General features: G+C 44.2%; 1 protein-coding gene across 4 annotated transcripts in view; it reads right to left on the bottom strand.

Moving 5' to 3' along the window:
* LOC143286836 (histone-lysine N-methyltransferase SETDB1-like) overlaps positions 1-26,009 on the bottom strand; it is a 107,401-nt gene that overhangs the window by 56,078 nt on the left and 25,314 nt on the right. For all 4 annotated transcript variants that reach the window (XR_013055864.1, XR_013055865.1, XM_076594664.1 and 1 more), the window contains exons 6-13: positions 19,436-19,509; positions 14,554-14,665; positions 13,565-13,682; positions 9,698-9,785; positions 7,608-7,681; positions 6,455-6,528; positions 5,803-5,861; positions 252-372 (exon numbers count right to left, since the gene is read on the bottom strand). Coding sequence is in view for 2 of the 4 variants with exons in the window: in XM_076594664.1 (XP_076450779.1) it covers positions 252-372; positions 5,803-5,861; positions 6,455-6,528; positions 7,608-7,681; positions 9,698-9,785; positions 13,565-13,682; positions 14,554-14,665; positions 19,436-19,509 (720 nt within the window). In the remaining 2 variants the exon portion in view is untranslated. The remainder of the gene's footprint in view (positions 1-251; positions 373-5,802; positions 5,862-6,454; positions 6,529-7,607; positions 7,682-9,697; positions 9,786-13,564; positions 13,683-14,553; positions 14,666-19,435; positions 19,510-26,009) is intronic.

The raw sequence follows: 26,009 nt of genomic DNA, 5'->3' as shown, positions 1-26,009 counted from the left end.
CTAATGATAAAAATACCAGAACTTTGAAAAAAGGTTTCATGATAAACCCCAATGATAAAAATAGCAGAACTTTGAAGAGAGGTTCCATAATAAATCCCAGTGACAGAAATAGCAGAGCTTTGCAGAGAGGTTCCATGATAAATCTCTATGATGAAAATAGTTTTGAAGAGAGGTTCCAGGATAAATCCCAATAATAAAAACAGCAGAGTTTCAGAGAAAGGTTCCACAATATATTCCAGTGATAGAAATACCAGAGCTTTGAAGAGAGGCTCTAGGCGTGTGGAGCCACGGTAAATCCACTCTGTTCTCTTGTCAGCCTGGAAGTACATCTTCACCAGACTGGCATCAACCTCCATCACCTTGGCTGTCCACCTGTACACCACACACCATCATCTGTCACCACCACTGTACACCACACACCATCACCTGTCACCACCACTGTACACCACACACTATCATTTGTCACCACCACTGCACACCACACACCATCACCACCACTATACACCATCACCTGTCACCACCACTGTACACCACACACCATCATCTGTCACCACCACTGTACACCACACACCATCATCTGTCACCACCACTGTACACCACACACCATCATCTGTCACCACCACTGTACACCACACACCATCATCTGTCACCACCACTGTACACCACACACCATCATCTGTCACCACCACTGTACACCACACACCATCACCACCACTGTACACCACACACTATCATTTGTCACCACCACTGTACACCACACACCATCACCACCACTGTACACCACACACCATCACCTGTCACCACCACTGCACACCACACACCATCACCTGTCACCACCACTGTACACCACACACTATCACCTGTCACCACCACTGTACACCACACACCATCATCTGTCACCACCACTGTACACCACACACCATCACCTGTCACCACCACTGTACACCACACACCATCATCTGTCACCACCACTGTACACCACACACCATCACCACCACTGTACACCACACACTATCATTTGTCACCACCACTGTACACCACACACCATCACCACCACTGTACACCACACACCATCACCTGTCACCACCACTGCACACCACACACCATCACCTGTCACCACCACTGTACACCACACACTATCACCTGTCACCACCACTGTACACCACACACCATCACCCAAACACCACCACTGTACACCACACACCATCACCTGTCACCACCACTGTTTACCACACACCGTCACCTGTCACCACCACTGTACACCACACACCATCACCTGTCAACACCACTGTACACCACACACCATCACCTGTCACCACCACTGTACACCACACACCATCACCATCACCTGTCACCGCCACTGTACACCACACACCATCACCTGTCACCACCACTGTACACCACACACCGTCACCTGTCACCACCACTGTACACCACACACCATCACCCAAACACCACCACTGTACACCACACACCATCACTTGTCACCACCACTGTACACCACACACCATCACCTGTCACCACCATTGTACACCACACACCGTCACCTGTCACCACCACTGTACACCACACACCGTCACCACCACTGTACACCACACACCATCACCTGTCACCACCACTGTACATCACACACCATCACCTGTCACCACCACTGTACACCACACACCATCACCCAAACACCACCACTGTACACCACACACCATCACCACCACTGTTTACCACACACCGTCACCACCACTGTTTACCACACACCATCACCTGTCAACACCACTGTACACCACACACCATCACCTGTCACCACCACTGTACACCACACACCATCACCAGTCACCACCACTGTACACCACACACCGTCACCTGTCACCACCACTGTACACCACACACCATCACCTGTCACCACCACTGTACACCACACACCATCACTTGTCACCACCACTGTACACCACACACCGTCACCTGTCACCACCACTGGACACCACACACCATCACCTGTCAACACCACTGTACACCACACACCGTCACCACCACTGTTCATCACACACCATCACCTGTCACCACCACTATACACCACACACTGTCACCACCACTGTACAACACACACCATAACCTGTCACCACCACTGTACATCACACACCATCACCTGTCACCACCACTGTACACCACACACCATCACCACCACTGTACACCACAAACCGTCACCTGTCACCACCACTGTACACCACACACCATCACCTGTCACCACCACTGTACACCACACACCGTCACCCATCACCACCACTGTACACCACACACCGTCACCTGTCAACGCCACTGTACACCACACACCATCACCTGTCACCACCACTGTTCATCACACACCGTCACCTGTCACCACCACTGTACACCACACACCATCACCTCTCACCACCACTGTACAGCACACACCATCACCTGTCAACACCATTGTACACCACACACCGTCACCTGTCACCACCACTGTACACCACACACCGTCACCACCACTGTACACCACACACCATCACCTGTCACCACCACTGTACATCACACACCATCACCTGTCACCACCACTGTACACCACACACCATCACCCAAACACCACCACTGTACACCACACACCATCACCACCACTGTTTACCACACACCGTCACCACCACTGTTTACCACACACCGTCACCTGTCACCACCACTGTACACCACACACCATCACCTGTCAACACCACTGTACACCACACACCATCACCTGTCACCACCACTGTACACCACACACCATCACTTGTCACCACCACTGTACACCACACACCGTCACCTGTCACCACCACTGGACACCACACACCATCACCTGTCAACACCACTGTACACCACACACCGTCACCACCACTGTTCATCACACACCATCACCTGTCACCACCACTATACACCACACACTGTCACCACCACTGTACAACACACACCATAACCTGTCACCACCACTGTACATCACACACCATCACCTGTCACCACCACTGTACACCACACACCATCACCACCACTGTACACCACAAACCGTCACCTGTCACCACCACTGTACACCACACACCATCACCTGTCACCACCACTGTACACCACACACCGTCACCTGTCACCACCACTGTACACCACACACCGTCACCTGTCACCACCACTGTACACCACACACCATCACCTGTCACCACCACTGTACACCACACACCATCACCTGTCAACACCACTGTACACGACACACCGTCACCTGTCACCACCACTGTACACCACACACCATCACCTGTCAATGCCACTGTACACCACACACCATCACCTGTCACCACCACTGTTCATCACACACCCTCACCTGTCACCACCACTGTTCACCACACTCTGCCACCTGTCACCACCACTGTACACCACACACCGTCACCTGTCACCACCACTGTACACCACACACCGTCACCTGTCACCACCACTGTACACCACACACCATCACCTGTCACCACCACTGTACACCACACACCATCACCTGTCCACACCACTGTACACCACACGCCATCACCTGTCAACACCACTGTACACCACACACCATCACCTGTCACCACCACTGTACACCACACACCATGACCTGTCACCACCACTGTACACCACACACCATGACCTGTCAACGCCACTGTACACCACACACCATCACCTGTCACCACCACTGTACTTCACACACCATCACCGGTCCACACCACTGTACACCACACACCGTCACCCGTCACCACCACTGTACACCACACACCATCACCTGACAACAGCACTGTACACCACACACCATCACCTGTCACCACCACTGTACACCACACACCGTCACCCATCACCACCACTGTACACCACACACCGTCACCTGTCAACGCCACTGTACACCACACACCATCACCTCTCACCACCACTGTTCATCACACACCGTCACCTGTCACCACCACTGTACACCACACACCATCACCTCTCACCACCACTGTACAGCACACACCATCACCTGTCAACACCACTGTACACCACACACCATCACCTGTCACCACCACTGTACAGCACACACCATCACCTGTCAACACCACTGTACAACACACACCATCACCTGTCACCACCACTATACACCACACACCATCACCTGTCAATACCACTGTACACCACACATCACCTGTCAATACCACTGTACACCACACATCATCACCTGTCACCACCACTGTACACCACACATCATCACCTGTCACCACCACAACACCTCTGCTCCTCAGTTTGAGTATCAGTACTACAGTCTCTCAAAATTCAGGAACAAACCAAATGTATCTGTAACATCCATTTAACATTCACTTGCAGTCATAAAAAGACACATACACTGACAAGTAAATGGCGGTTACTCTTGCAAAGAACAAAGAGATCAGAAGAATGCTCATCTTCTTTATAATGTCTCTTTTTTCCAAACTCAAAGTGTTTGGCAACTTCTGATTATCTAAACATACCTTTGAAAGCCTAGGTGAATTTGTCTGAAGCAGTGAATGGAAGATTTTACTTCATGACTAAGTCAGCTGGCATCACTAAAGCACAAATTACTTGTCCCTCAGTTGTACTGGTGTTCTTTGTAAAAGGTTTCCATGGGAAAAAAGAAAAAAAAAGAAAAAAAGTTTCCTTTCTGCATGGCAGCTGGATATTCTATATCCGGGAAGACTTTTTGAGTTCTGAGCTTGTCGCAGCTGCAGATGACACGCTGATTTTGCCTCAGTATTTGTTGTGCATGAATCCTCTGTCAGTGTATAAGACCTATTCAGTCTAGTTTTCATACATATTCATTTTCACTGCCATGTTGATTTTCAGATACATTTTGTGTCCTTTCTAATTTATGATTCCAACAGAATGCTGGTGTATGTGTGTCCAAGCTGCACTGCCATCATATGAAGAAATAATTGCCTGCAATTTTTTTGTGGGGGAACAGCCACACTTCTTTTTTTTGTACTTTCTAAACATGATGACACTTGTTGGTTTTCTGTAACAAACATGTACAAAACAGGATGGTAGGCATATCTGTACCATTCTATCCAGCACAAGGGCAAACTGCATCAGCCCTCTTCACATTAAGCAGGTCATCAAAGTGTACACATCATTCTCTATAAAAGTAGTCGTATTTCTACAGTTTCACAGACATTTAAGGTAATCTTAGGGAAATAAGAGTAATTTGAATGGATCAAATTTTTTTTCTTGCATAAATTTTTTTCTTTCTTTTTTAAGAATAAATTTATTCAGTATTTCTTCCACATACATTTCAAGAGAAAACAAAAGAAGAAAGAAAAAAACATCATCGTTCATACATACTGGGCTTTAACTTCTGTTGCTTATCAGTATCAGTATCAGCAGCTCAAGGAGGCGTCACAGCATTCGGACAAATCCATATACGCTACACCACATCTGCCAAGCAGATGCCTGACCAGCAGCGTAACCCAACGCACTTAGTCAGGCCTTGAGAAGAAAGAAAGAAAGAAAAGAAAAGAAATAAATAATAATAATAATAAAATAAAAATAAATGAAAATAAATAAATAAATAAAATAAAATAAAATAAAATAAAGCAGGCAAAGACTTGGGGTCATATCAGGGCTCAAAAACTACAAATATTGGTCCCAAAACGCTGATACAAAATAAGATAAGGAACATAAAAAAACTGTGTAAGTACTTTGGTGCGTTGAAGAAAACGGTGATCAGGTGAGAGAAAAGAAACATACTTCCTACAGAAACAACAGAAGATGGGAGCTGCATTCTATAAAAATTTGACAGTAACTTACCATCGACCATTCCACTCTGTCTTGACAATCTGTCCATTCATCAAACGTACCATTGGTCTCTGAAATGAGAAAAATCAAAACACAAACTGTTGGTACACAAACCTGGTGAAAACTTCAGAAGAGCTAAAACCTTTTTTTTTTTTTTTCTTTATCTTGAAATTATGCAAACAGTCAACTTTATTTATGTCACAGATGCAAGACCACAAGTTTTCTTTCATGATCTGGTTGCCTTGCACTGTGACTGCACAATGCTTTGACAATAAAAATCATAGTTGTTTTCTTGATCAACCAGTTCATATTTGTCACTTGGTGGACATAAAAAGTTGTTTGCTAGATTAGTCTTATTTGTTGTCATTGAGATACTCTGTTCTCACATGTATGTAAGTGAGAGTGAATGAAAAAAAGTTATTAGAGAACTTACGACAAATTGACTTAACGAAAAGAAACTGTTTTATGTTCTGCTACCACCTGTTTTTATTTACTATTCCTACACAGTCATGGATCATAACAACTTCAGGTAACATGACAGCAGAAACACTGTAACAGACAATACAACACAAATGTTTTTTTTCTCTTTTTATAATAGATTTTTTGGGGGGTGGTAGTGGTTATAGAAAACATAACTCAGTTAATACACAGAATACACTCTCACCTCTGGGTATTGTTTCAGGTACTCCTTTATGAATTCCTGAGAGTCAGGGTGTATGTCCTCCCACACATTCTCACCTGAATGGAGAAAAAAAAAAGAAATGTGCTGCTCATATTACTTTCTGCACTGACCTCTGTATCGTATACTTTACACTGTTGACTCTTCTTTTACTTAGACTTTATCATTTAATAAAGTCTACATTTTTTCATGTGCATAAAATTTTATCTATGGCTTTTTTCTGTTGCATTATATCAACACACACACACACACTCACGCAAGCAAGCAAAGCCTGAAGATTCGTCTGTGCATTCAAAGGGATGTCAGGTTACGTCATATGATGACCTTGTTTCAAGGACCATTTCCTCATTTCTTAAGGACCTTTGCCCACAAAGACAAACAGAGTGATGTCTTACCAACTGAACATCATGTTTAATATTAATGCTGATCTTTTGAAACTTTGATCAACCAGTCGCAATATTCTTCATCTTAAAGCCAATGATCCTGAAACACAAACTTCCCCCGCTTTTGGAATGACTTGAGCCAACTTTAACAAGCCCCAGTAATGGCAGATGCAGATACAGCACTTTTGCAGAAAAATAAATATTTCCAAGCTGGATCTGCTGTATCGGAAAAGGCCAAAGTTTAAAGCACAGGAATGGCATGGGCTGAGTGCTGCTGCTGTGATTTCTCTTAATGGGGTTTTGCCCTTAATGATCTTTTGTTTTTGCATGGACTTGTAAGGACATTGGTGTAAATGAAAGCATTTGTAAGGCCTTACTTCAGAATTTCAAAATGTCAGGACTTGTAAGGACCGGTAAGAACCCTACAAACCTTTTTTTTTTTTTGTGTGTGTGTGTGTGTGTGTGTGTGTGTGTGTGTGTTTCTGTGCAAGTGTGTGGTGTATTTCTGAAACCTGAAACCAACAACTCAATGAGAAAAATCAGAGATGCTTCAGAGATTATGCTGAGGAACTCTCACACATCACACAAGGCCGGCATTCAGACCTGTTGAGCAACAACTTACTTTCTCTTCTGTTCCAATAATAATATCAACTCACAAAAGTATGGTAAACTTGTTCGTTTACCAATAAATTTTATATAAACATGAACAGAAGCAAGCACTAAAAATTTTCTAAATGAAAAAAAACAGAACTTACTCTGGTAATAGACTTTATGAAGTTCTTTTGCCCAGCAATATTGAGCATAGCCATCATCAAAGAAGACCAGAAAGCTGAAACATATTTCCAGTATATATAAACATAATCATTTAACTTTATATCACTTTTGGTGATATTAACATCCATCATGTTTCAACAGTAAAACAATAATGCAGTAAAGCAAGGTTCAAGACAAGAGATCATCAGAGGCGAATCATTATCATAAATAACATCAATAAAAATTTGGAAATTTAACAAAATTTACAACAGATATCAGTGTATAATATAGCATGTTAAAAACATACCACAAAACAATTTCCCAATACATGAAAAAGAAAACCTCTTCATAAAATCTTTTCAGTTCAAAATTGCCCAAAGAATACTATTTTATTCTGACCTGTATATGCTGTGTCAGACAGTTGACAGAATCGTTAACCTTTTCAAATCACAAACCAGAAAGATTTAGTAGTTGTTGTTTTTTAACACATAATGATAAAAAGGAAATAAACAGACTGAATAAAATAAAAGTCATTTAGCAATTTACTCAACGTCAAGCTAAACAAGATGACTTGGTAATTGTTCAAGGTTAAAGGTCCATAGCCTTTTATGTCCACCAGGACAGTCAGTTCAGATGTCCAGTGCCTAAGTGATTCAACCACAGTGCCTCCATTTGGTAACTCTATCTATCAGTCAATGAATACATTTACCTCTTCAGTGCCAGGCACTATTTTCGCTTGTGCATCCCATTTGCCAGGTGGTTTTTGGTTGTAAAGGGTAATAATTAACAAAACATTCTAGCACACAACCTGCTAAAAGAAAGTGTACATAACCCATACTTTTCTGAAAGGAAAATGATCAGATTATCAATTTCTGATAGTTTGAAGCTTACTTAACACACTGATTAACAATGAGTGAACCATAAATGTGAGAAAAACAATTTTCATTTACTTTCTGACTACACATTATAGATTGTTAGTAAATGCAAATGAAATGAACCCACAGAATGTATGAAAACTAAAAAATAAATGTGTCACCAAACCTTAGGAAAACATGGTCTCTCTCTCTCTCTCTCTCTTTCATGGGCTGAGACTCCCACATTCACTGTTTTAATCCTACCATGTTGGCAGTAAAACTTCGTTCTCGGGGGGACACAGAGTCATGAATTATAATCCAAAGTTCCAGTATTCTACATATATTCAGCCCATCATTCACTAACAGTTTCTAGGTAACTGCAGTAGAAATGTAGTAAGCAAAGCGATTTTTTCAAGAGAGAAATCACACAAGCACATACAAATACACATGCACACACACATCCTTGATCTGCCGCACATGCCTGTGCCACGCCTGCCACGCCCACTCACCTCATGCTCGCTTTCAGACAATATCAAAGAGGTTAACAGTGACCCAGCTGACACACAATGCAGGGGAGGGGGGTGAGCACTGTTTGAATTTTCACCTGCAGGTAATAGCTAATCCCTTTCTTTGATCAATGTCAGCATTATTTTCAAAAACAGGCTTCTCCAGTGATTCATGCAATGCACAACATTGTTCCACCCCCTTCATCAGACCCTCCCTCAGGGAAGGGTTGTCCTTAAGGTCAATACTGCATTAACTACATTGTCTTCAATGACTTGTTAACTTCTGCAACATATTGGGTGTCAAAATCACAAAGGGTGTTTGTAGCACACTACTGTTTCAAACTACTGGAACCAGTTTGTGCTTCACTGTTCACCTTCTTGAAAGTTTCTGAGAGGGGCACAGATAATATCCAGTAATTACTATACAGAGCATGACTGGATGTTGCTCCTTGCCGACAATGAAAGTAGACATATTAAGCTTTCTGACTGGTGACTACTGGGATACATCAACTTTAAAATGTAACTGTGAAGAATCCTGAAATGACACAGATGTGTATTTATGTCATGGGCAAATAGCGAAGCATTTTCATTGATATATCTATACATCACCACAGCACTTAAGAGGTTTAAAAAAGAAAAAGAATTTCACAAAATGTGGATGTGCTGTACACATGCATTAAAGAAGTTCAGTGAAGAGCAGAAGAGGTTAACAAATTTCAATCGAGTACACACCGTTTCTGGTTTTTAAAGCTGGGAGCTTCAGCCACGATGCCAGCATAATAAGAGCTGCCAGGCCCTGACTCATCATCACGGTACAGAGCTGCATCACAATGTCCACAGTCCATCAAGTAATCATGTCTACACCAATCCTGCCTGCACTAACTAGTAACCTACATCTCTTATTCCAGTAATTGTGTAAATCTGCAGGATATATAAGAACAATTCCTAATGCCTAGCCAGGAAAAAAAAAAAAAGACTACGAAAAGCCTGACTCATTCAATTACAAGTCAAGTAGTTATAATGTCTTCATGGTCATCTTTTTTTGTCAGTTTTGTACAGGCTGGAAATGAATGTTACATGTCATAAAAATGAATGTTACATGTCAATCTGTAACATCTACTGACCAATTCCATACTGTTATTACAAATAAATGAATAAATGTGGTCATGAGAGGTCTTCAAAGAGACTTAGAGAGGGAGATGATAAGACAAAGGCAGAGACAGATCGGGAGGGAGGGAGAGAGAGAGAGAGAGAGAGAGAGAAACGAAAACCACCATGCAAAATAAAACCTCTTTTAAAAATCACACACACATACACATACATAAGCGCATAGACATAAACACACACACATGCACAGCAGACCAATGCCACTCTGGTATACCATCCTCTCATAAAATAGTTTGTAATTAACTCAACAGCATCTGGTCGGCCGCCGGTTTCCGACACTATTCCACTCACTTGAAAGCCTGTCGGACGCATTGTTACAACAGGTTTTGATCCTTTTTTAACGTTACCGATCTTACTTTAAGGGCGATAACTCACAGTTTTCAGATAGCTCAGACACTTTTCTTGCGAGTTCCTTCCCTTAGACCGTTGTTCGTTTGTTCTACAGCAGTTTTCTTTCTTTGTAAAGTGAACACCCTCACACTCACCACCATTTGGTTTTCAACATGGCGACTCCACATCGAAACCGGTTCGTGAGGAACATAAGAATGGCTCAAGCACTCGAATTGATTCATGAAACCGGGTCTGATGACGAAGATGCTGTTGTTGGAATGTTCGACGATGCAGGTGACGAAATTTCGGACTCTGATTCTGACTATATTCCTGACGAAAACTATGACGAAGTCGCTGACACTGACGATGATGAAGGCGGAATGACTGGTCAGCGAAACTCGACACCAACACGTGCGCCTGCTGCAGCGGCTGATTCTCCAACTAATGGAGAAGAACCCGAGGAGATGGAAATAGATCAGGACAATCTGTTTGATGATCATATAGATCCAGATTATATGTATGACTGGAGTAGAAATTTGGCCAATTTTCCACTCAACCCACCCTTTGGTTTGACACCAGGATTTCAGGGCCCCCTCAAATTGCCGCCTTGGGAGGACTGCAAACCAATTGATCTTTACAGTCTCTTCATTGATAAAAGTATACTAAAACACATGAAAACAGAGACAAACCGTTATGCTGCAAAAAATATCCAGCAGGTACAGCAAAGAAGAACTTTCCCCACGGTCACAGTTCAACACCTGGAAGCCTGTGACACTGGATGAAATTAGAAATTAGAAATTAGAAATTAGTAAAGAAACCAAGAATAGTGGACTACTGGTGTACTAATCCAGTTGTGAAGACTGGATTTGCCTCCAAGCTGTTGAAACGCGACAGGTTCAGAGCCATCCTGTCGTTCTTCCACCTGAATGACAACTCTACATTTCTGGAGCGAAACCATCCTGACCATGATCCACTCCACAAGCTGAGACCATTGATTGACCACCTTGTGCATGTAAGTTATTTTCTTTTTTGTGTGTTTGTTTTGAATGTGTGTGTGTGTGTGTGTGTGTGTGTGTGTGTGTGTATGTGTGTGTGTGCATGCTTGTGTGTGTGTGTGAATGTGTGTGTTTTGTGTGTTGTGTGTGTGTGTGTGTGTGTGTGTGTGTGTGTTATTTATTCTTCCCCACTTGTTAAATATTATCAGTTCAAATGATAGCAAATGTTAGTAGATAGTGGTAGTATTAGCTGAAGTAGTGGTGATGGTTTGCTGTATCATACATATTGTGATTGTCCACAACAGTAAAAACTGTTTGCATGTTTCAGCTCTTCAAGACTGTGTACATCCCGGAGCAGAATATCTGCATCGACGAGGCCCTTTGCCCCTGGAGAGGCCGGTCATCTTTCCGGGTCTACATGAAGGACAAGCCGGTCAAGTGGGGCATCAAGCTCTATGAGCTGTGTGAGAGCTCCTCGGGGTATGTGTGGAACCTTGAGGTGTACTGCCACAAGCCGGTCTCAGCAACCGCCCCCACGATGTTGTCTTCAGGCTCCTCGACCAACAGCAAGACTGCGGCTATGTCCTTTATGTGGACAATTACTATTGCTCACCCACCTTGGCCCACAGTCTCACTGCTGTCAACACTGGATGTGTAGGCACTGTGCGGGCTAACCGGGTGGGCATGCCAAAGGATTTGGTGACTGGAGCCTTCGCCCGCGGCCAGATGGACTACAGGAGACTGAATCAGGTGATGGTCATTTGGTGGAAGGACAAGAGGGATGTGCATATGATAACCACTCAGCACATCCCTGAAATGATTGCAGTAAGATCACGGTCAGAACACAAAAGAAAACCCACGGCTGTTGTTGACTACACTGGCAATATGGCTGGTGTTGACCGCAGTGACCAGATGATCTCATACATGCCAATGCACCGGAAGACCATTAAATGGTAGAAGAAGCTGGCCTTCCACCTTTTGACCCTCACAATGATCCAGTCTCACTGCCTCTACAACAAGCTGCAGAGGAGTCTGGGGAAAAAACCGCTGACACTGGAACAATTTGCCATATCAGTATGCTATGACCTCGCCAGTCTTCCAGTTGGGGACGATGAGGAGCGGAATCGTGCTGCTGCCCCGGTCAACGAGGAAGTCAACCGCCTTGACTGCAAGCGCCAACACTTCATAGAGAACACAGGCTACAGGCACTGTGTTGTGTGCTATGCCAAGGAGAAGGCAAGAGGAGCCTCTAGAGAGCACCTGAAGAACAGGGTGCAGCGCACCAAGTTTCAATGTCGACAGTGCCAGAAAGCCCTATGTGCTGTGCCCTGTTTTGAAATCTACCACACCAAACAAGACTTCAGCAAGTAACAGTGTCACTGAAGTGTCTACAGTCAGTACAGTGTGTGCATTGTGTAAAAAAGAGTGTTTGTGTGGTGTTTTTTTCCAATGAGTGTACAGTCCTGCAAATGTTTTCCAGTGTGTTTATCAAGACTGCAAGCAGCAATCAGTTTTTTGTGGGTTTTTTCCAATATATTCTCATCAAATCTCTTTTTTTATGCAGCATGCATAAATAGTATCATAAGCACATCAAACCAAGAGTACAGGAGTGTGACTGAACCAGTGAGGAGGATTCAGAGCATGAAGAAGTGGATTACCTGTGTTCAAAAAATTTTTTTGTTTTCCTGCCAATGTGTATCATATTGGATTACCTATATCATCAAAACCATGTGGCAGCATTTTTAGTAAATTCATTGTTATATCTGTCCACTGGTATGTGTTTTATGTTTGTAGGGTGAGTGGTTGATTTTTTGTGATTTTTTAAAAACTGCTTAAAATAGTGCGATTTGAGAGGGAAACCCGGCCATTTTGACTGAGGGTAGAGTGAGTTAAATTCAGTCAGGTATACTTTCTATACTTTCATTCCATTCTCACTGAGAAAACAAAAAAAATGCGTAACAAAGTCAGTACATTGCAATTATTCATAGAATAAATACAAAAATATTCACTAGAGGCCTCTGGCAATCTGTGACGCATACACGCCACTGTTCTTCCCACCTCAACCTTCCACACTCCCACCCAACATACAAAGAAAATATCCACCAACCTGCCACTCGTGTTCCCACTTTGAGGAATGTTTTGGGGTTGATGGGGTCACGATAGGCAATATGGTGGCCTGACACCACCTTCATGCCTTTCCAGTCAAACTTCACTCGGTACTTCCACTGTAAAGTCATGATCATTTCATGATTATGCTTTGTTTTCAATTTTGAAAGTCAGCTGCAGAATAAACAACGTAAGCTATCACTATTTACAGAAATCAGTTTTTGCATTATTTCATTTTGAAGGCGAATAATGGAAAGATCACACGAAACTTATTCATAACCATCTCAATGACATGAATCATTAACGTCTCACAAACCAGCATAACCATCTAATCAAAATGCATAAAACTACAATTCATACAAAAGATATAAATCATTCACATTTAAGTAAGCATGTACAAAGTACAAATGACATACATAAACAACATCCCAGGATCAATTTACTATCTGCAAATAACATCATGGATGAGAATCCAGTGTTGTGCAAGTCACTGCCTTTGGATCAACATGTGCTGGAGAGATTTTCTACAGCAGACAACCAGGGGTGTGCCTCAGGAGTCCCAGAGGATGAAACATCCACTGCTGGCTTTGGTCGTCATCACACGCTGTACCTCCCTGGAACACCTATGGAAGCTGACTACCCTTCAGCATCATTTAAACTTTGGCCGCTCTCTCATTTTTTCTTGCAGATAAAGCCCCTGACATACAGATACCTTTTCACTTTCACTCATTGGTTTGAGCTCAGATGATGAAGGTGGCAGCTGCTTTTAATCACTGGAAGGGACTACAGATTGTTTCATTTCTTTTTTTGTTATAGCCACAATTTGGGAAACAAAAATCCTTTCCATCCAAGAGATATTCCATGTTTTCTCAGACTCTTGATAGAGACAACATTAAATGATCAGTGCTCTAGATGAAAATCACCAAAATTTCTTCTTTTTTTATTATCTTTAATACATGCTTAACAAATAATAAAATGCCAAATACCCACCTCTCCAGCATGTCTGGAGTTGTCTGGTTTGGCCAGGTCTGTCACCACACCAGAGTACCAAATATCATTAAATTTCTTGGCCAGCACTTTAGAGCCAATGGAAATCTCTGTCCTGCAACACCATTCAAATACAAACCTTACACTTCGGAGTTTTGTTCAGAACAAAGAAAATCAAATACAAAGTATTCTGAATTAAAAAAAAAAAAAAAATCAGAAACTGATTATCTTATAATGGTAATATAATGATGTACAATGTGTTTATACTAGTATTCAGTTGTAGTAGGCCTCCTTTGGTCATGGCTGACCATGGATAGAGTATATCCGACCTAACGTCTAATTAGGCTGTCTGCTTGGACCAAGCAGTGTCGCCTGTGACTGTAGAGACCGATGTGAGAGAGACAGTCTAAGTCGCAGCGGTCACATGTGTAAGGTGATGCTGGTCTGTTGGCTGCCGTCCCTTTTCTGTGAGCTCGTTTGTCCTCACCAATCCGTAGCTGATTCTTGAGAGTGCTTCTCCAGCTGTTGCGGTCATCTACAAGGTCCTCCCAGGACTCGGTGTTGATCTCAAGTGTCTTCATGCCATGTTTGAAAACGTCTTTTTATCTCAGCTGTGGGCGGCCGGTGCTTCTCTGCCCCGTGGCGAGCTCTCCATAAAGGATGTCTTTTGGGATGTGACCATCTTCCATGCGGCGAATGTGGCCCAGCCAGTGCAGCCGATGCTGTCTCAGCATGGTATACATGGTCAGGAGGCCAGTGAGAGTCAGGACTTCAGTGCTTGTCACCTTGTCTTGCCAGGAGATGCTGAGTATGCACTGTAGGCTTCTCAGGTGGAAGGTGTTGAGCCTTTTCTCCTGACGAGCATGTGTGGTCCACACCTCACTGCCATACAGCAAGGTGCTGAGGACGCAGGCGTTGTATACAGCCATCTTTGTCTTTGTGATCAGCTTGGGATTTGTCCACACTCTTTGTGTTAGGCGGGCTAGTGTTGTGGCTGCCTTCCCGATCCTCTTGTCGATCTCGGTGTCAAGGGAGAGGTTGTCAGTGATGGTGGACCCAAGGTAAGTGAATTGATGGATGGCTTCAAGCTCATACTCATCAACGGTGATGGCTGGTGGAGATGGCGTGTCTTGGCCTAGGACGTTTGTCTTCTTGAGACTGATGGACAGACAGAAAATCTTTGTAGGCCTGGGAGAAGCGGTCCATTAGTGACTGCAAGTCCCGCTGGGTGTGGGTCACAATTGTGGCATCATCGGCAAAGAGCATGTCTCTGATGAGGGCTTAACGGACTTTTGTCCTTGCTCTAAGGCTGGCGAGATTGAAGAGCCTGTGATCTGACCTGGTCCGCAGGTAGATCCCTTCTTGCGCTGTGCTGAACGCATGCCTCAGGAAAAGAGCAAAGAAGATTCCAAATAGGGTGGGGGCGAGGACGCAGCTTTGTTTGACACCGCTGCGTATGTCGAAGGGCTTGGAGAGGTTACCATTAAAACTGCACTGTCCCTTTCATGTTGGAGTGGAAGGACTCAATTAGGCTGTGGAGTTTGGGGGGGGGAGGGGGGGGGGGGGGCAGCCGATCTTTCAAAGAGCCCTGAAAAAGCTGTGTCTGCTGACTAGGTCAAAGGCCTTGGTGAGGTCAATGAATGCGACATACAGAGGCATCCTCTGTTCCCTGCACTTCTCCTGGATTTGGCGAGGGGAGAAGATCATATCTACTGTGGATCTCTCTGCTCGGAAACCGCACTGTGATTCCGGGTAAACGTGTTCGGCCAGTTTCTGCAGGCGGATTAGGACCCGAGCGCAGACTTTGCCTACAATGCTGAGAAGTGAGATGCCTCTGTAACCAGTTGTTGCAGTCACTCCTTTCACCCTTGTTTTTGTACAGGGTGATGATCTTGGCGTCCCTCATGTCCTGCGGTACAGCTCCCTCATTCCAGCACTGACAGAGGACTGTGTGCAGAGGATGCAGACGAGTAGTCTTGCAGTGTTTAATGAGGTCTGGGGGAATTCCGTCGCTGCCAGGTGCCTTGCCTGGTGTCAGGCTTTTAATGGCCTTGCTGATTTCGTCCACAGTTGGCTCTGCGTCAAGTTCTTCCATGATTGGCATGCACTTGATGGCATCGAGGGCTGAGTTGGACACCATGTTTTCTGTGGAGTAGAGGTCGGAGTAGTGTTCCACCCATCTCTCCATGTTCTGGCTAGGATCGTTGATTACTTCCCCAGTGGAGGATTTAAGGGGGGCAGTTTTGCTCTGTGCTGGTCCCAGTGCCTTCTTGATGCCATCATACATCCCTCGGTTGTTGCCTCTTCCAGCAGCATTCTCTATCTCATTGCTGAGCTCTGTCCAGTACTCATTTGCACATCGCCTGGCATTAAGCTGAACTTTACTCCTGGTGGCCCTGAAGATTTGCAGGTTCTTCTCACTGGGTGACCGTTTGTACTCGGTGAGGGCAGCGCGCTTGGCCTCAATAATGGAAGTCATCTCTGATGATCTGGCCTCAAACCAGTCGTGGCATTTTGTGGTTTTCTTCCTAAAGATGGCCATAGCAATGCAATGTATGGTGTCTCGTAGCGTTTTCTATCTGTCTGTGGCAGTCTCTGGGCTGCAATGCATCGAATTCTCTCTCAAAGACCTCTGTGAATTGTTCTAGAAGGTCTGGCTGAGACATCTTGCTGACGTCAATGCGAGAGTTCCCTTGTTTCTTTGAGCAGTGGAACTTCTTTGGTCGCAGTCTGATCTTGCAGCATACCAGAGAGTGGTCCGTGTCGCAGTCTGCGCTGTGGTAAGAGCGAGTGTGGAGAAGGTTTTTGATGGTAGCTTGTCTTACTAGGATCAGATCCAGTTCGTGCCAATGTTTTGAGCACGGGTGCCTACAGGAGACTTTGTGTTGGGGCTTCATCCTGTAGAAGGAGTTGGCGATGCATAGTTCATGGCAGGCACAAAACTCAAGTAGTCGCTGTCCATTCTCATTCATTTTCCCCACTCCAAAGGAACCAAGACAGGAGGGCCACGAATTGTTGTCTGCACCCACTCTGGCATGGAAGTCACCCAGGAGAACAAGTTGTTCTGTCCTGGGGATGTTCCTTATGGTTGATGCAAGATTTTTGTAGAACTCATCCTTGGTATCTGGAGAGGCGGGCAGAGTTGGAGCATATGCGCTGATGAGAGTGACATAGCCTTGGGCGGTGCCTGGTTCGATCACGTTCAGCAGGCTGTTCCTGACTGCAAAGCCTACTCCATACTCTCTTGGGGCATCAGAACTCTTTCCTTGCCAGAAGAAGGTGTAGTCCCTCTCCTTTAGTGTTCCTGAGTCAGCCAGCCATGTTTCCTGCAGAGTGGCAATGTCCACATTTAGTCTCTTTAGCTCGCTGTTTATGATGGCCGTCTTTCTGGCTTCACTGATGTCTTGCAGATCTTGGGAGAGCCTAGGCATCATTGTCTGGACATTCCAACATGCCAGTTTCATTTTTGATCCATTTCTTGAAGTTTTCTTTTTGCCTGGTGCGGAAATTAACGACCTGCTTGTCAGATATTCTCCTAATCTTCATACACCCGTAGTAGAAGGCAGGTCGTGGTGGGACAGCACCTAACTGGCTGGGGGCTGCCCAGCTTGGGTGGGCGGCAGCTGTCCAGTAGGATGCGAGGGTCCCTCCCACTGTCAAAAGCAACCCCTGACGTTGGCTCTACACCAGATGAGCGCTAACTTATAACCGGTAACTGTTGCTTCACGTGTTGTTCCGATGCTAGTGCTAGTAGCGAAGCAGGAGTGTCCTCTCCAGGTTGTAGGTGCAAGGTGTTTGTGAATGGATGGATGGATATAAGCCTGGGCAATGTAATATGGAAAACAGGCTGTCGCTCATGCAGCTTGTCCCCCTTCTCCACCTCGCTGACAGATCCAAAGGAACAGCAAGGCTGTTACGTTTTGGTGCCAACGCGGCCGCAGGAGCTGCCGGAAAGTGACAAAGTTTGCCATCCGCCTTAGGGGCCCCACACCAGATTTTCTGTCAGGGTTTACTCCCTTAGGTGGCCGCAAGGTAGCTCTCCAGAGCTGGCGCCCTTTGATGGGTCATTTATTTCCATCAGGGTGTCTCGCCACCCTCCTCACCATCCCCCTGAGAAGACTGGTGGGGGTGCTGGTTTAGTCGCCAGCAATTTGACCCTGTGACAGGTAGTACTGGGATCCAGGTTACCAGTAGCAGATATATCTATCTGACCTGTGTTCAGTTACACAGGTGAATACAAGTGGTTTATGTGAGTATGTTTACATTATTTTCACCATTTCACTAAAGTAAGCTGTGAGATTATTTGTATAGTCAGATCAAAATAAAAAACCAATTCAAATGAGGCTATCAGCATTAAATATCAATACTCTTGCTTTGACTCTAGCCACAGCAGACAGACCAGAAATCACCTCAGTGAATTCAAGCAGCTGTATTGGGTGTGGGGTGGAACTTTCCATCACACAGTGAGTTGACTTTTGCCCACATATCATCACTAAACATTCCCCTGAAAGTCAGGAAGAACCAGTGAGGACATTATGCTCATTAAGACCATACACACTAGCTTCATTCACAAGGTAGAAGTAAGAAATGTGGCACACACATTTTCTCAGACTGCTTTCAGGAAATAACCATGGAGAAGCACAAGGAGATAGAATGGGAGAAGCATATAGAGAAAAGGAGGTATTTTGCAATAAATGGGGTAATTTGAGTTATAAAATGTTGAAACAGACAATGAAGTAGATACTGGTAACGAAGATGATGTAGCAGAGGATCATAACAAATATTCAGCAACTGCACACCATGTTACTTAAGGTACACACCATAGGTCAGAACATAGTTCTAACAAACAAGAGGAGGATGGGAGAGGACACTGGCAGTGACTTACCACACAGGAACAACATAATCTTTGCCAACAGATGTTAGCTCTGGCGCCTGGCCCCCTGGCTTGTGGAGAACACTCTGTTGGACAGACAGTCTTTCAATATCAAGGTATAACTATTAGGCATAGGCAGTGCCACCTTCTGTAAGATGGCATAACTGTAAAGCACTGCACCTTCTGTAAGATGGTACAACTGTATGGCATTCCACTTTCTATAAGACGGTATAACTGAATGCATTCAACCTTCTATAAGCTGGTATAACTGTAGAGCATTCCAACTTCTATGAGAAGGTACGACTATAAGGCATTCCATCCGTGAGATGGTATAACTATAAGGCAATACCACCTTCTATAAATGGTATAACTTTAATGCTTTCCACCTTCTACAAGATGGTTTAACTCCCACCAGTTCATTCCCTTAAATTTCGTACTTGAAAGTACAATGGAAAGTTTTAAGGTATATATCTGACACAATTAACTCTTTTCTTATCTTGTGTATCTATAACTTTTTTTTTTTTTAGTATCACTAGAGTTCTGTCAAGACCAAAATAAACAAAAAAAAAGTACAAATTGTGTTAGATTCATTTATCAGAAAAACACGGAACTGCTCGATGTGGCACTTCCGCCATCTTGATTTCTTTGTTTTCAAGACTCCACGCTGTGATCACTTTTGCTTAATTTCTCTTCAACCATGAGTTCATCTGACTCTCATAGTGACCTGATAATGTCAGATAGTGAGTTTTCTGAGAACTGGAACCCTGATGACGATGCTGAAGACAAGACTGGAAGCACGAAGCTGTGAAATCTGACTGGATCCCATTTTGACCCAGAAAGGTTCATGTGAGAAAGCAGGTCAGGCAAACAAATCTATATAAACATTGCTCCTCTATTCAGTCATGCTTCTGGATCTCAGAATTTGTTCCTTGCATATCAGCATTGTATTTTTTTTTACAGCATTTTACACATTTGAAATGATCGCTTGTAAAATTCAAGGCTATATTTTGATGATATCAAGTGTTGCTATGGAAGCGATTCTTTTGTTTACATTTGTTCATAAACTGTGAAACTGATACAGAGTTGTTCAGAACTTTCAGTGCTCTCATCTTACTGGTTGGTTTGAGAATGGGTAGAACTGAAGTATTTAGACTAAACTCTTGTATATAGTGCTGTTTTATTTTATATCTATAATGTTTTATATCTGATTTCTGAGCAGTAAGTTATAAAAGAACAATACAGATCCAAGGCCAAGCCAACCAGTGCCTCCTTTTCAGCCTTCACATGTGCCTGGATTCTACTTACCTGATGTCAGGACAAGATGAAGATGCAAGAAGTTCACCACAGCCACAAGTTTTTTTTCAAAATGGTTTTTACTGTGAAATTAGTATCCACACTTTGTGACAGGTGCAACAGCCAAGTGGTGAAAGCATTGGACTTTCAACCTGAGGGTCCCAGGTTCGAATCTTGGTAATGGCACCTGATGGGTCAAGGGTGGAAATTTTTCCAATCTCCCAGGTCAACATATGTGCAGACCTGCTTGTGCCTGAATCCCCTTCATGTGCATATGCAAGCAGAAAATCAAATATGCACATTAAAGATCCAGTAATCCATGTCAGTGTTCGGTGGGTCATGGAAACAAGGACATACCCAGCATGCATATCCCTGAAAACAGAGTGTGGCTGCCTACATGGTGGGGGGTAAAAACGGTCATATACATGAAAGCCCACTTGTGTATATAAAAATACGAGTGAACATGGGAGTTGCAGCCCACAAACAAAAAAGAAGCAGTATCCACACTCTGCGAATATACTAATATACAAGCACAACAGCACGGTCCTGACAAGGACCTGTTCACCTTGTCTGATGTTAGAGGGAACTGTAACCGCTGTAACCTCTTGGAAAAAAAAAAGAAAGAGGGGAACTGTCTTCTTCTGTCACACAGCTAGGTTGTCACTCAGGTTGAACAGTGGACCATGATTCATATCTTGCCAAAATACACATAACCTGTACTTTGTTTTATGACAATATTTCATCTTTAAAGAATGTTTCCTTTACTCTGATTCAGCTTATTTAACCAGTTTTAGCAAAGTTGTGACTGCTTATCATTATGTGTTGAATAGTAAGAACCTGTCTGTGTAATTTGTCATTGGTGGTCTGTGTTTGCCTACTGGTATTGTAGTATGCTAATTTTCAAGGTTTATTCTGATAATGAATACTATATTGCTAAGTACTAGAAATGTCACATACCTGTCAGCAGAAAACAAGAACTGTTTGGATTTTGTTTACCATGCATTTTAATATGAGAGAACGCTTTTGATTAGATAGAATTCATGACTGACTTAAGATATCATTACAAAAAGGATTTCATGTAAAAGCTTCTTCAATTTTCTTTCATTTGATATACAACATGGGTGGTTTGCATGCTTATGAGTGTCTCATATTGTGTGTTGAATGATGTCGGGGTGGAGATTTTCAACGTTTTTGATGGCAATGGATGCTATCTTTCTGTGTGCTAATAGTGTTATATATCTAATATCATAATAACAAATTGTATCTGATATCATTTTGTGGTCTATGTCAAATACTCTGGCTGATTTTGAACACTGCAGAAAGAAAAGAAAAAAAATGGTTCTTTGAGACTTTATGAATAAAAAAACAAAAACAAACATTTTATCCCTAAGGCCTAATTTGAGTCGATGCCATTTCATCTCTGATCCATGTTATCAATACAACAATAAGATGGATTTCATGTGAAAGAGTATTCAAATGTCTTTCACTTGGTATACAACCTGAGTACTCTGCATGTTGGTGAGTGTCTGATATTGAGTCTTGAATAACACCAGTGTGGTGATCTTAGCAAAACTAAAAATTTTCTGCGAACTGGTAAGAGTTAAGGCATTCCACCTTCTATAAGCTGGAATAACTGTACAGTAAATGAAATGAAATTATGGTGCTTAGAGCCTCGCCGACCACTAAGGCCATCTCAAGGCTATCGCCGCATCAATAACTACTACAAGGATAAAAAAACAACCAATTAAAACGAGTCACCACTTCAAACTTTCCACTCCAAAGTTAAAAAAACTTCCATAGTTTAAAACCTTCAAATCTGGTTAAAAATGTTCACTTCTTTTAAGAAGTCCATCAGCGCCCACGGAGGGACATCACGAAACAAAGTCTTCAAAGAAACCGCCGTGTAATGTCTGCGTCTAACGTCATGCAGATCCCAACAATCAAGGAGCACGTGTTTCACGGTGAGAGGCTCGTCACAGGGAATGCATCGAGGGGCCTCTTCCCCCTTCAACAAGTAAGAATGAGTAAAAAAAAGTGTGCCCCGTACGCAGTCTGCACAGCACAGACTCCTCCTTTCTGTTCTTCACCCCCGAAGGGAGGGTCTCTTTTAGGTCTGGACGGTTCTGGAAGAGCTTGTTGTCCGTCTGGGTGTTCCACTCCTCTTGCCAAAGATCCTTAACGTAAGTGTTCACCTTCCGCTTCATGTCTGTGTATGGTACAAAGGATCTGGATAATTCTTTCTTTACAGCGTTCCTGGCCAGCAGGTCCGCCCTTTCGTTACCATGAATGCCAACATGTCCGGGAACCCAGGCCAACACAACCTCGTATCCTTTCTTCGTTGCGAGAGTAAAATCTTCATAAAATTCCAGCAGTTTGGGATGAGTGATATTCCTGCAGGCGATCGCCTCCAGGGCTGACAAGGAGTCGGAAAAGATCATGAATCTCTTTTGTTTCGAAGAGAGAACCATTTTTACCGCCAGAACCAGTGCGGTCAGTTCCGCAGTGTACACCGAGCTGTCAGACAGGATGTGTTCCGTTGAGGGCCGGTCAGGAAAGGCGGGACAGAACGCAGATGCAGCGACTCCGTCCTCTGACTTGGAACCGTCAGTGAAGATACTTTGAAAAGTGGGGAATTTGTGGCAGAGTTCCGAATAGTAAGTTCTGTAGGCCAGAGAACTGGTGGAGTCTTTACGGTATGAGGCCAGATCGAATCGGACCTCAGGTGTTGTAAAGGTCCACGGAGGGCTGTCAGGGAACTTAGAGATATCTGAGATGCCACCGACATCCAGATCGGCATTTTCTAAGTGCGGCTGAATGCGGAGTCCGAGGGGAGGTATGCAGTTTGGGTTGTCTTTAGATTTCTTACCGAAAGGGTTGTTGAATACAGCGTCGTAAGCAGGGTTTGTAGGTTCAGAAAACAATTTCAAATAATAGTTTAGGGTCAGCTTCAGTCTGCGGTTGGAGAGAGGCGGTTCCCCCGCTTCTGCGTACAGGCTGTGCACAGGGGTGGTGCGGAAAGCACCTAAGCTGAGACGGAGCCCTTGGTGGTGTACAGGGTCCAACAGTTTCAGGTAAGACAGTCTGGCCGAGCCGTATACTACACTTCCATAATCCAGTTTGGACCGGACCAGGGCTCTGTAGAGGTGCAAGAGAGTTCTCTTATCAGCACCCCAGTTCGTGTGTGCCACAACTCGGATGATGTTAGGGCTTTTTGGCAAGATACTTTCAGCTGTTTAATATGACTGAGGAAGTTCAGCTTCTGATCAAAGATGACCCCTAAAAATTTGGCTTCCTTGACCGCCGGGATGGTGGATTTTCCCAGACGGATTTCAGGGTCCGGATAGAACTGGCGAAAATTATGAAAATGGATGCATTCAGTTTTGGAGGACGAAAATGTGAAGCCATTCTCCTCTGCCCAACACTGGATTTTTTTGACGCAGAGCTGAAGCCGTCGCTGGATGCTGGCATATGTGCTGCCAGTTGCATATAAGGCAAAATCGTCCACGAACAGCGAGCTGTCCGATCCCTTCTGAACGGATTGAACGATGTCATTAATTTTGATGCTGAAAAGAGCTGGCGACAGGATGCTCCCTTGCGGGACACCCAGCTCCTGCATGTTGGACAGGGTGGTGCCGACTCTCACCTGGAATTGTCTGTCTTGTAAAAAATTGTGGATGAACTGAGGCAGGTGTCCTCGGAAGCCAAGCTTGTGCAAGTCCGAGAGAATTCCATATTTCCAGGTGGTATCGTAAGCTTTCTCCAAGTCAAAAAATATGGCCACCACATGTTGTTTGTTTATGAAGGCATTTCTTACAGTGGTTTCCAGACGAACCAGATGGTCAACGGTAGAGCGATGCTTGCGGAAACCGCACTGTTCTTTCGCCAGAAGGCTGTCGGTCTCTAGTTTCCACATCAGTCTACCGTTGACCATCTTCTCCATCAGTTGCAGATGCAGCTGGTCAGTGCAATTGGGCGGTAGTTGGAGGGGTTCGAGGGGTCTTTTCCCGGTTTCGGCAGCGGGATTATGAGGGCTTTCCGCCAGGAGGGTGGAAAAAAGCCTGTGACCCAGATGTGGTTATAAACTTTAAGCAGGGTGTCCAGACAGGTTTGGGGAAGATGCTTTAAGAGTTTATAATGGACCTCGTCCATTCCTGGACATGAATCCGTACAAGTCTGAAGGGCAGATTTAAGTTCATTCATTGTGAAAGGAAGGTTGTAATTCTCTGTGTTGTCGGAAAAGAAGTTACATGGTGTTTTTTCTGACAGGTTTTTGGTTTTAAAAAACCGAGCAGATTTGTTAGCAGATCTCGAGTTCTGTTCAATTGTGGAGGAAAGCAAATTGGCAACTGCTTTCTTCTCTGTGACCAGAGCGTCTGAAAGTTTAAGATGATGAAAGGTTGGGCATACGTTTTTGCCCTTAATTCTTTTTAAAACCCTCCACACTTTCTTCTTGGGTGTGTTGGAGGTTAAGGAAGAGCAAAAATCTCTCCATGACTTCCTCTGGCTCTTTTTAAAAACATACCTGGCTTTCGCCCTCAGCTGTTGATGGGTTCGAACGCTATCGGTATCCGGTCTCCGAAAGACGCGTCGCTGCGCTCTCTTCCGAGACTTACGGGCCTCCCGACATTCCGCGTTGAACCAGGGCGTTCTTGGCACCTGAGGCTTGGAGGTAGACGATGGGACTGCTGCTTTGGCGCAATCTAAAACGATCCGAGTCAGAGTGTCAGCAGGGTCCTTGCTTTTCAATACTGTTTCTTCCTGCAGCTCCGCTCTTATCTTCGTAGTAAAAATTCCCCAGTCGGCTTTGTCATAGTTCAGGCGGTCAGGCAGAGAGTCACCTTCTCCATCTGTGGGGCGGAGGACGACAGGAAAGTGGTCACTCCCGTGCAGATCGTCGTGCATTTTCCACTCGTAGTCCAGGACCAACGATGGATCGCAGACCGACAGATCTAAACACGAGAGCTTTCCAGAGAACAGATGAAGGTAAGTGGGAGACTTGTCGTTGAGACAGCACAAGTCCATGTCGGAAAGAAGGTTTTCCAAGAGAAGACCTCGGGCTGATGTCATCTCACTTCCCCAGAGTGGGGAGTGTCCATTGAAGTCGCCCAACAGTAAAAACGGACATGGGAGCTGGTCGACCAGGTTCATGAGGTCCTGCCTCAGAACACGGACGGAAGGAGGAAGGTAGAGAGAGCAGACAGTGATGGTTTTCTCAAGTGTGACTCTGACTGCCACCGCCTGTAAAGGGGTGCTTAAAGGAACTGTACTGTATAAAAGGGACTTGCGTATAAAA

Source organism: Babylonia areolata, chromosome 10, assembly GCF_041734735.1.
Source record: "Babylonia areolata isolate BAREFJ2019XMU chromosome 10, ASM4173473v1, whole genome shotgun sequence".
NCBI lineage: Eukaryota > Metazoa > Mollusca > Gastropoda > Neogastropoda > Buccinidae > Babylonia > Babylonia areolata.
This window is presented reverse-complemented; position numbering and strand designations above follow the sequence as displayed.